The sequence below is a fragment of the Battus philenor genome, unplaced genomic scaffold (assembly GCF_028537555.1).
Source record: "Battus philenor isolate CCGP_79_NKW_IND1 unplaced genomic scaffold, ilBatPhil1.0.hap1 SCAF_26, whole genome shotgun sequence".
Taxonomy (NCBI): Eukaryota; Metazoa; Arthropoda; class Insecta; order Lepidoptera; family Papilionidae; genus Battus; species Battus philenor.
Window position 1 is genome coordinate 5,821,461 of NW_027181689.1, and position 10,436 is coordinate 5,831,896.

The window sequence follows — 10,436 nt, forward strand, 5'->3', positions numbered from 1 at the left end:
AATTACAAATCAACTACAATTCAGTATTTAAACATAAAATCTCAATAACGGAAGCATTGATGGTGCGTAAGTTACTCAGTATTACCTTAAGACTATTTTTTTAAGAATTTTTAATGATGTTTAACAACAAATAGCTTCATTTGCTATGCCTGCCTTAGTGCAATTGTTCATCCAATGATTGTATCAGTTTGCATTCTCTTCACACATCTCTAGTAGAAATGAAGCCTAACCGTAATCATGGACCCTAATATAAGAAAAAAAAACCACAATATTACCAGATGTAGCCAATCCAGGTTTCAAAATATTTTATTAATTCTTGCTAACTTCCTTCTGATCATTTCACCACAAAACAGCAGTTCATTTGGCATTTTTAGAGATTTCTTGTAGAATCTGAAAATATTGTTGTCAGAACTGCCTGCGTACTAACTAAAAAGTTAATAGTAACTATAAAGTTAATAGTGTAACAAATGCAAAAAAAAATAGGCACCACAGCAATAAGCTTTCATCTAACATTTAATTTGTTTGCCACTCAATACTAAGCAAAATGTATGGTTCCAAGCTGTTAATGTTACTTTTAACAGATCTTAACAAGGTAAGCATTGAAATAAAGAAATACATAACAAATTTTTACCTCGACTGTACTTGTGACGATTTCTTAACAGTTATAACTGTAAGGTAGGCAAACTGCGAGCACATTACGACTAAATAAATTCCATTGCGTTATGTATACTATAGCACGTAAGTTTGTGACTCAGTGTTGGCGCTGTACTGTTTATAAACAATAATATACTAGCTTAACTGAAATATGACATGGAAACAATGTTGTTATATTTGATAAAACAGATGTTTTAATTTGTACAAATGAAACGTTTTCTTAAAAATCCACACTTGCGATATTATTATATCCCATAAAAAATGTGTGATGTGATGTATGATTATTAGTTTATACTCCCAATTTTTTACATCTCTAATAATCTGACTTTGGGTAAATATTTCGTTACGGTTATAAACAAGTCTGTGAATATCTGCAGATGGATTTAGTTTTATTTTTATGATTATAAATCATTGATTTCAAAAAAAAATTATAACATTTTAATTGACAGTTAAAAACCAAGAGAAGTTGTTATAACAATTTCATTTACTTTTTATATGCTCAAATCCAATAAAGTCTGCTAAATTAAAATAAAACATAAAGGCTTTAAAAAAATTAACGATTACTAATCCATGTCAATTACATCAAAAAACCCTCGTGAATTTTGTAACCATAAATTCATAATAATAATAAACATTTTGATAATTTTTGATTTTAAAAATGTGTGTCAATAATTTTAAACTGAATTTATCAACAATATTTCATTAAAATAAACATTTCAGGATATATGGTAGAATCTGTGACCATGCATTTAAAGTTAAAATAATTTCACATAGAGAACCATAACTAAACTGTACAGTTCTAAAGACATTTACTATATGAGTACTTGCAATTATCTAAAAATAATGCAGCGAACAATGTGCAAGTAATACATTTATGTAAATAATATTCAATATAAACAAATAACAAGAGGCTCAAAAGAGGCTAAAATAAAATGGCATTTCATAATGATAAAGTATCAACTAGTTAATTACAAAAATATTTCTCCTTATCTCTAACAAGATGACTTTAAATATGAGTTTCATGATAAAAATTAAATAAGCGAATAAACCAGATAATACAACTAAATTACCTCAAACATATTTAAAAATAAAAACAAATCTTTTACAATTATAATATGGCCTTTACCATATAATAATATAGTTGCCAATGTAAAAATAATACGTTTTATATAAATGTATTATATATAATAGAAAACTTTCCCAAGACGATATTTTAAACGATAAATCGTACAAACTGCACCAAGTAAAAAACTTTAATCTCTCACCTAGGCTTGTCTTTAACGGGGTTTACTGTACACAATCCTGTATAGGGTATGTCGAGAAATTTGTTTAGACATTATATACAGAATATTCACTGGTCGGAAAGAGATAAAATTTAATCCAGTGGAGCGGAAGTTCGGAAGCGCCTAAACAAATCCATCAACACGTACAACAGCGCTATGCGCACTAACACCTACTAGAATCTATACGAAGTGCAAACAGTACTAATATTAACATTTCACAAAAATCATTTCTTTTTCACAGTCGAGTTACTGGCACAACTACTCGACCGTGTCTGAACGCTGTCTTTCTTTAGAAGGCTGACTCCGAACGCGGGACATTTCTTTCTTAACGCTTTTATTTTATACAATTTATTTCCCTGAGAATTGTTAGATTCCTCGAAATTTTCAGGAGTGACATCAGCGGTTATGATGGAGTTTGAAATGCAGTCCATTGGCTCGGGACTGCTCGACTTGTCACGTTTCCGTCGAAATCGGAAAGGAGAGTCGAGTGAGTCGGCGGATATATTTGTTATATTGGTATCGCTGGAAGACAGCTCTTGTGTGGACTCGAGTCCGTTCTTCGGAAGATTTTTAGGAAGCTTCTTTCTGGAGTTTGAATTCGAGCGAATGATTAACTTCTTCCTGTTAGTGACGTTACCGACGGTCGCTTTGGTTTGCGTGACTGTCTTTAGATTGGGCTCGGACGGTAGGCGATTTTTTCCGTTCAGATGGCAGTTTTCCGTGAGCGCGGATAATGAAGTTACATTGCTGAGCGTGTTGACGACAGAAGTGTCGTTTGACGTCATCTTGCTCACACTTACGGCCTTTCTCGTAAACGTTTTCAGGGGACTGCTGCCGTGGGAGTAGCTGAGGGTAGGGCGAGCGAGGTTGGCTCTCTGCCCGTGGAAGCTATTTTTGCCTGTGAAAGATGATTTGACGCCGGCCACGAGTTTGCTCGCTTGAGAGTTCGCGCCTCTAGTTGGAGGAAAAGTTGATGTTTTGGCGGCATAATGAGATTTTATCGTAGCGTTGATGACTCGCGGTTGTGGTTTTAGATTAGTGTTGTTAGAATTCCGAAGGTTGTTAGTTGGCAGCATATAGTTCAATTTGGGCGTGAAGACTGTTTTGGTTGGCAACATTGGAGTCGGCGTTGTTTTGTATTTCCCGATGACCGCAGTCACGTTGTTTTCTGTATCAGCTTCGTTTGCATTGAGTGCGTTTGCATTGTCCAACTAGAATGAAACGGACCGATAAATAATGATTGATTTATATAAAAAAAAACCGTCAATCGAATGTCTTCCCAATGGGAAGGTTATAAACTATATTACCTTATTTCCATTCTTATTACAATGCAATATAGTCTGTAGGGAAACAGGCTTTTCGTTGATGATTGGCTTATCCGTGACGTCGGCGCTGTCGAGGGGCAGATCGCTGTATATGCCGCGCGTGAACACCGGGAACGCGGTGATGTTGTGGCGGCGCCGGTACGCCTCGCCTTCTGCGTGCATTCGAGGTTGCACGCTGCCAAAACATCTAATGTTACCACATAAAATCCACACAAGTATTACACCATATCCTAACCATCTTTTCTCTAGCCATCAGACGTCCTCATATCCCTCCTAGTTTTTGCAATAAGACTGGCTGAAAGCTAAAGTCGTCTTTCCACCTTGTTGGTGAATGTCCTACGATGCCCATGCTGGTACGTGGTCTCTACTTTAGAATCTCAAAGCCTCAGTGACCATCTGTACACAGGCCTTAAATAAACTAATGTATTGAATTTTACCAACCCAATGCACATTGCATCTTTAAGTTAGATTTATGGTTTATTTTAAACAACATTGGTAATACTAGTAGTAGTACTGGTAATTAGTACTATTGGTAATACGTTATAATAATGCTTACATAAATTAACTATTTTCACTGCCCAGTTATTCCGCTATTGGTATATTTTTATGTTTCCCTATGAGACCTCGCGTACCTCTTGGTTATATACCTCTGCTGAAGGTCTCGTTCGATGTAGTAGAAGATCTATTTATAAATCATCATCATTTCATCCGTAAGTCGTCTACGATATAGGCCTGCCCATAGATTTCCAACAGGACCAATTGGAAGCGTACTGCATTCAGCGTTTTCCGACCTTAACAAGTATTGTCTGTAAACCTTTTCTAAACCGTGAAATGTTTTACGTCATAGGCACTGCTTTATTAAATAAAGGTTAATTATTAGTTAAAGTCCGTTATGGAAAAGTAAATGTCAGAACTGCTGTATGTACATACTTCTCTAAAAACCACTGTTGGTGGCCGATGACGGAGCCGGGGCGGCAAAGTCGCAGCCAGGCGATAGCTTCGCGCGCGGTGAACCCGTGATGCTTCATCATGTAGCAGCCGATCAGCGTGCCAGTTCGTCCCAGACCCGCTGTCGGATCACATCCATCCAACAATTAATATATAGCCTTCGCCTAAAGTATTAAGCACAGCCCATTAAACGTGCAACCCAAAACATATTGTAAAATTTACTTAGGAATACAATAAAAAAACAATGTTTTCGTTTCATTGATAAACAAAGAATGAAACTTTATAGAATATTATGGAAGGTAAATTATTCTAGATTTTTTACAGCTCCCGCAGATATAAGGTTATAGAGCCTAAATCTTTGGAATACACACTAATAAAGTTGCACACCTTGATGAGCAGAGGTGTTCAATATAAGATCTAAAGCGTAATAAGTTATTTCGTTTTCAGGGAACAAAGAGTGCTAAACCTTTACAACGAACATATTCTATAAAACAATAGCTTAAAGATAACAAAAAGACGAAAATAAGTAAAGATTACGCCTCTAAAAACAGACAATTAAATAATTTGGAATGTCTGAAAGACTCAAAAACTACCTTTACAGTGTACAGCAACAGCGCCTTTCGCAATTTCTGCAATCCGTATGAATCTGTTGACAATGAGGTCAGACGGCACGGAGCCGTCCACGAAGAACAGCTCCCTGTGCTCGAAGCCGTGTGCTGTGAACTGCTTCGCGTCGTATGACTTCTTGTTCAATCGGACGATGGTGGTGACGTGGTGGGTACGAAAGTATTGATGATAGTGCTCGGGGCTGTGGAGGGGATAGCCGCGGTCCAGCCGCGACCGGTGGTGTGGTCCCGAGAACGCCAGCATCTTACCCGGAATTATCCAGTTGAGATCACCATTTTCAACTTTCTGGAATCATTATAATATAATATATTATTTAGATACATTAATTACTAAAATGTCGTGTTTTGGGTCTCGAAAAATTTGAACGTCTGTCTGGCATTCTGATTCGCTGTTTAATAGATATTTATTTCCTGAATACAAATTCATCAATTACAATAAATATGCATACAGAGTGACTGCTTGTAGATGTACAAGCTTTATGTATGTATACATAAGCAATGTATTGGCAAAAAACAAAGAAGACATCAGGCGCTAATCGTATAACTAATGAGTTTCTAAAATTCATTGAATCCGCAGTAGCTCCTATATTAACAGAATATTCTAGATGGGACGTTCTCAAGGATTGGATTGTAATGGATGATCAACAATAATATAATATAACAACTTAGTGTAAGGATAATAAACCAACCCTATATTATTTAGTCTTCTTCTTCCTTCCCTTTTCCTTTTATTTGGGGTCGGGTCTAACCCTATATTATTTAGTATGTATAAAATTGTAAACACCAATAAAGGATAATTTTATTTTATTTTTAATGTAGGGTACACCCAATGGATTAACAGCGTCATAGCGTAACAGCTAACAGCGTCAACCGAGAATAAGCAAGTAATCTATAGCTGTGCATACATGTTCACATGTGAAGACTTTTTAGTTTAACAATTTTAGATAAAAAAATAATAATAAAAAGCTTGTAAAATTTATTTCAACGTTCGCAAACCTCGTAAAATAAATATTGTTCAGCATCAAAATGTTGGAAGTCGAAAAACCGGGCCTCGTGTGCGACTTTCAGGCCGTGAAGAACGTCTAAGAGGGAGATGTCGAAGAGAGGCGGGCCTCCGGAGGCGTCGCGGAAGCTCAGCAGTGACCACTCGCTGCCCTCCGTCAGCTGCTTGTACACCGCGGCCGGGGTCCCGCCCAGGTATATTATCTGGAAGTGACATAAAGTAATTAACCTGCTTTGTCAATATGCAAACACATTACTGTACTATACATAACAAAATATTGTATACAAGAATAGTTTGTGGCGTGACTCGCATTTGGTGAAAAAGTATCCGTATTAAATAGCGGTAATCCACCTCTTGCGTTCAATAAACGTAAAGAAAAATACATTGCAAACATCTCACCGGCTCGAATTAGAATAGAAAAAACATATTTTAGATAATAAAATGTCCATAACACAGAAGATGTTTACTTCAAGCTAAATAGTCAAAAGTCAACTTCAAACTAGAAGCGACTTACATACAACGTAATCCGACCACCTTAACAAGGTAATCTGACCCCCTCGTGGGTGGATGTCCTGACACTGCGCTAGATGTTCCGTATTTTCCACCCCAGAATTTTAAGGCACCGGCGGCCATCGTTATGCCAGTTTATAGGTCGCCTAGGCGGAAGCTCCGTGGCGCAACTGCGCGTTAGGCCCCTGATTGAGGACCACGGACTAGGCGGTCCCTCGAATCGCGTTTAACGTTTTTATCCAAGACTGCCAATTATAGCCTCGGCTTGTTCGGTTGCTATTATCAGGTTATACTCAAAGTGGGACAAATTTATGAGAAGTATTAAAAGTGCCAAATCAAGAGATCTAACTAGCTCCAAAAAAAACCTATAATATGATACACACCTGGTAACATCCAATAAGATAAGCAGCATTAAGTCGTAGAGTCTCGTTGTTGCTGGTATAAAAAACAATCTTTTTTTTCGGGTTCTTCTCCAATTCTTCATTGAGTTTGTTACAGAATTGATACAAGTGACACAGGTGATAAGGTCCAAAATCGAAGTAGAAGTTCTCGTAGATGATTTCATCCTCTATATGAAAGTATTTACTGTTCCTCGTGGGTTTAGGTTTGTAACCGGTTTTCAGGGTTGCGAAGTACAATCTGTCTGAAAATAAAGACAAATCGAATCAATAGAGATTGATTTAAAAAACGAACAGTTCGGATCTGAGCGAATATATTATACATTACATTGATTCCTTATGGAATCCTAACAATTTAACAGGAAAATTTAATGTCTCCTATGTATTACATAATTATCATAAAATTACAGAAGAGCCTCCAGCGATTAATTCTTTGATTAACTAGTTGCGCCCACAGATTTTACAATGTCAAAGTTATAGACCTGTTGCAGTGCACAGGCATATATAATCCTGTACAATAGCCTCAGTGGTGCTTTTAAAACAATTGCGTCAGCTTTGCCAATATCATTGACATAATTTTTATGATTACAATAAACTTCTAACACAACACAGTTTCCTTAAATTCGACACCTTTATGGCGTCGGTGTTTCGACAATTAATATTTAACGAACAGATGGTTACAAAATATGTGCATACCGTATGATAATTACTACTAATAGGGACAAGTGTTTTAATTTACTCAGTGGTTTGTACGTTATAACAAGCGCTGTTTTGTCTATTTTATTCTAAATTTTCACATTTATACATTTCTTATAAGAAATTTATAAGAGGTTATTATATGTAATAACCTTCCCCGTATATTAATCATAAAAAGAAAAAAAAAAGCCGAATTGGTCGTGCTCTTCTCAGTTTTAAGCTTAGCAACATATTAAGCTATTAATTTTTATTTCTATAAATAGATAAATTTAACAAAACACGATAACGAACATTATTTCTGTATATCCTATACATTAAAGACGGGAACGTTTCTTTATGTATATATTTTTAATTATTGTGAGTTTTTTACTATTCTGCAAACGGAGGCATAGTTTTCGAGAAATTACGTTTTATGCGACATTAATAAGTTTGGTTACCAGAAAGGATAAAGAATAATTTGAAATATTGGTATGTTGTACTATATTACAAACATAATAAATTAACTGTTACTCTTTACAATACTTGAGCGGCGAGGAATAACGTCATAATTTTATCCGTAATTAGGTTAATACTTTGACTTACACCAAATGTATATTCATGACGAACGGCATATATCACATTTAAAACGCGCGTCGATTTGTTCCTAATCATTTTAATCTTAATACTAACGTTGAACATACCTCTTGGGTTACCTAAACTTTGAAAATGTTCTAAACGGGAATCTATGAGAAGTGTTCGAATAAGTGAGTATCCTCGAAAGCGATTGTTACAAATGGAAGACATGCACAGCTCAATTAGTCATTTTTTATATATTTCTTAAAGTATTGTATGTTTATTAGGTTTAATGTGTAATAAGAATAGAAGTATTTGGAACGTGCTGAATAAAAAAGATCGGTTCCAGTCGATACCATTGGCAATTTTTGAGGGGGGCAATTTTTGATGTCCAGCAATGGGCAATTTGCGGCAAGAAAAATTTGAGTTTGATTTAATAAATAAAAGCGTGAAAACTATTAACACAAAAAATAATAAGAAAATATTTCCTTTAACAAAACGTGATAGTTCGCCAGTCTGTACAGCGAAATCTTATCTGGACGAATACAGAATAAGAACTTTTTACTTTTGTACTGTATAACCAAGAAGTCAGTATGGGAACATAAATCATATATCGCGGTCAAGTCTCATCCCCGATTAGGTAACAATGAGATTTTTGGCTACTCGTATGTGCGAAAGGCACAAAAATACAAAAATATTTGCTGCTGTATGTACGATATAGTAGTCTTGTTTAATTTAGCTAAAGTAAATCATCACGTAATTATTATTTAATTTACTATTAGTTAATATTAAATTAAATAATATAATAGCAATTAGTTAATTGCACATAATTATTAAATGATAATAAAATTATCATTTATTTCTGTAATGAAAATAAAAAGTATCAAAAATTTTCTGTTGCGATATCAGCCAGTAAGAACAGCCTAGTGAAGCATGAGCATTAATCCTTTGTACAAATGAAGTATTAAGTAAGGGGAACTAACAATAACCACCAAGTGTGTGTGTACCAAAATAAATTCAGCGTGGGGATGCCCGCATACAGTTTAGTGCCATGTATTGCAGTCGTAAATGCGAATGCAATAGTTTTTTATTTTGCCGCTCTTGATTTAAAAAACAAGTATCTCTTCGTGTTTTATATTTTACTGATGTTTTAATTTAGTTTTCGGTTTTTGCAATTTAGAAATGAATACAAAATTCGTGTAAAAGAGATGTTTAAAGACTTTTTTCTTCAAGGACTTTACGTTGCGGTTGATTTCCAACCATAAATTAATAGTTTTGGAGTAAGTCATATTTCATCCGTTTGCACGTTAAGCTTTGCAGGCGGCAACACTACTGCAAATCTCGACACGTTGTATTGAATTCGGAATTCGCTTCTTTTTTATAACTAACAGTCTTAAGACAAGCCACCATTTTAGTTTCTTATTATCAAAAGCAGATCCATTTTCGTGGACACCCCGCTTACGAATTGTGCACCTCCATTTTTTTGTCATGCCAACGTAGACTCTCATCGAGTCTCCCACGGACTCCAGGGGTTTCACCTGGACCAATTTTGACTTGAACTAAACTGAATAGTTTACGCTAATCATTAATTATTAATAACTGTAAAGATACTTTGGAGTTTAATTTTTTTAAAGTAAGCTGATAAAATATCGAAAGAAGCAAATTACATCGATATTTAGAAACCCCAGCCACATCACCCAGTGTCGGTTTTACCCGTAGAGAAATAAAAAAGAACCATAAGGCACAACTTTTTATTGGAAAAGTTTTAATGACTTAAAAATATTCGATTTACAGAAGTAGGAAAGTTGTACCTGTTAGTTATAACGAGAATAGATGTAATATACACCCTCTTGTATTATAAACTATAGAAATACCAAATACAGGTACATTGAATAAATCAATGATTAAGAGTATTATACTTTAGAAAGTTCATATAGTGCTCTTTCAACTTTGTGTTGAGCGAATGACGTGAGTCAGCGTCAACATTTATAGAAAAATTATTATTTGACGTCTACTTCTGGTAATAACACCATCACGCCCCCTGCTCTGTTAATTTCCTATAGTAGTCGATGGATGCGACCGGCATCCAGTGTCTGCGGACGACCCCGTCTATTTATCTCGCGGGTCTGGGATGTCTTACGTTACGCTTGCTGATCCATGGTGTCCATTCCAGAACCATAGTCATAGCGACCATCTGTACTGCGAGCTTTCTAGCTTGTCCATTACCACTTCAACTTGCTAAATTCCCTGGGCTATGGGTTGCCTATAAATCTCCTCATGCCTGATTGGATCTGTTAGAAAACATTAATTGGGTATCATCATCATTTGCACTTGTCCTTATATTTTTTCTTAATCTTTGACCTAACGATAATCATTACTGGGTTATTTCTTTGTCGGTACAATAGTCTTATATTCTAAATAACTATTGGCACTAAACTAGG

General features: G+C 35.5%; 1 protein-coding gene across 1 annotated transcript; it reads right to left on the reverse strand.

The window, feature by feature from the left end:
* Nucleotides 1-456: 456 nt before the first annotated feature.
* LOC137925133 (dual specificity protein phosphatase CDC14A-like) lies at nucleotides 457-10,174 on the reverse strand. Its single transcript, XM_068768517.1, has 7 exons — nucleotides 10,141-10,174; nucleotides 6,733-6,992; nucleotides 5,833-6,042; nucleotides 4,804-5,122; nucleotides 4,193-4,331; nucleotides 3,245-3,437; nucleotides 457-3,148 (listed from the first exon to the last, which is right to left on the reverse strand). The coding sequence occupies exons 1-7, from the start codon at nucleotides 10,172-10,174 to the stop codon at nucleotides 2,162-2,164; spliced, it is 2,142 nt and encodes a 713-aa protein (XP_068624618.1). The 3' UTR covers nucleotides 457-2,161.
* Between the last annotated feature and the right edge of the window lie 262 nt (nucleotides 10,175-10,436).

Bases quoted from the DNA above. Each gene is read 5' to 3' on its own strand.
- LOC137925133 (XM_068768517.1), bottom strand. From the start codon at position 10,174: ATGGTTCTGGAATGGACACCATGGATCAGCAAGC. The intron at 4,332-4,803 runs GTAGTTTTTGAG...GTGATCCGACAG, and splicing joins TGTTGCTGTACACTGTAAAG to CGGGTCTGGGACGAACTGGC. The intron at 3,149-3,244 runs GTAATATAGTTT...GTTTCATTCTAG, and splicing joins GTAATAAGAATGGAAATAAG to TTGGACAATGCAAACGCACT.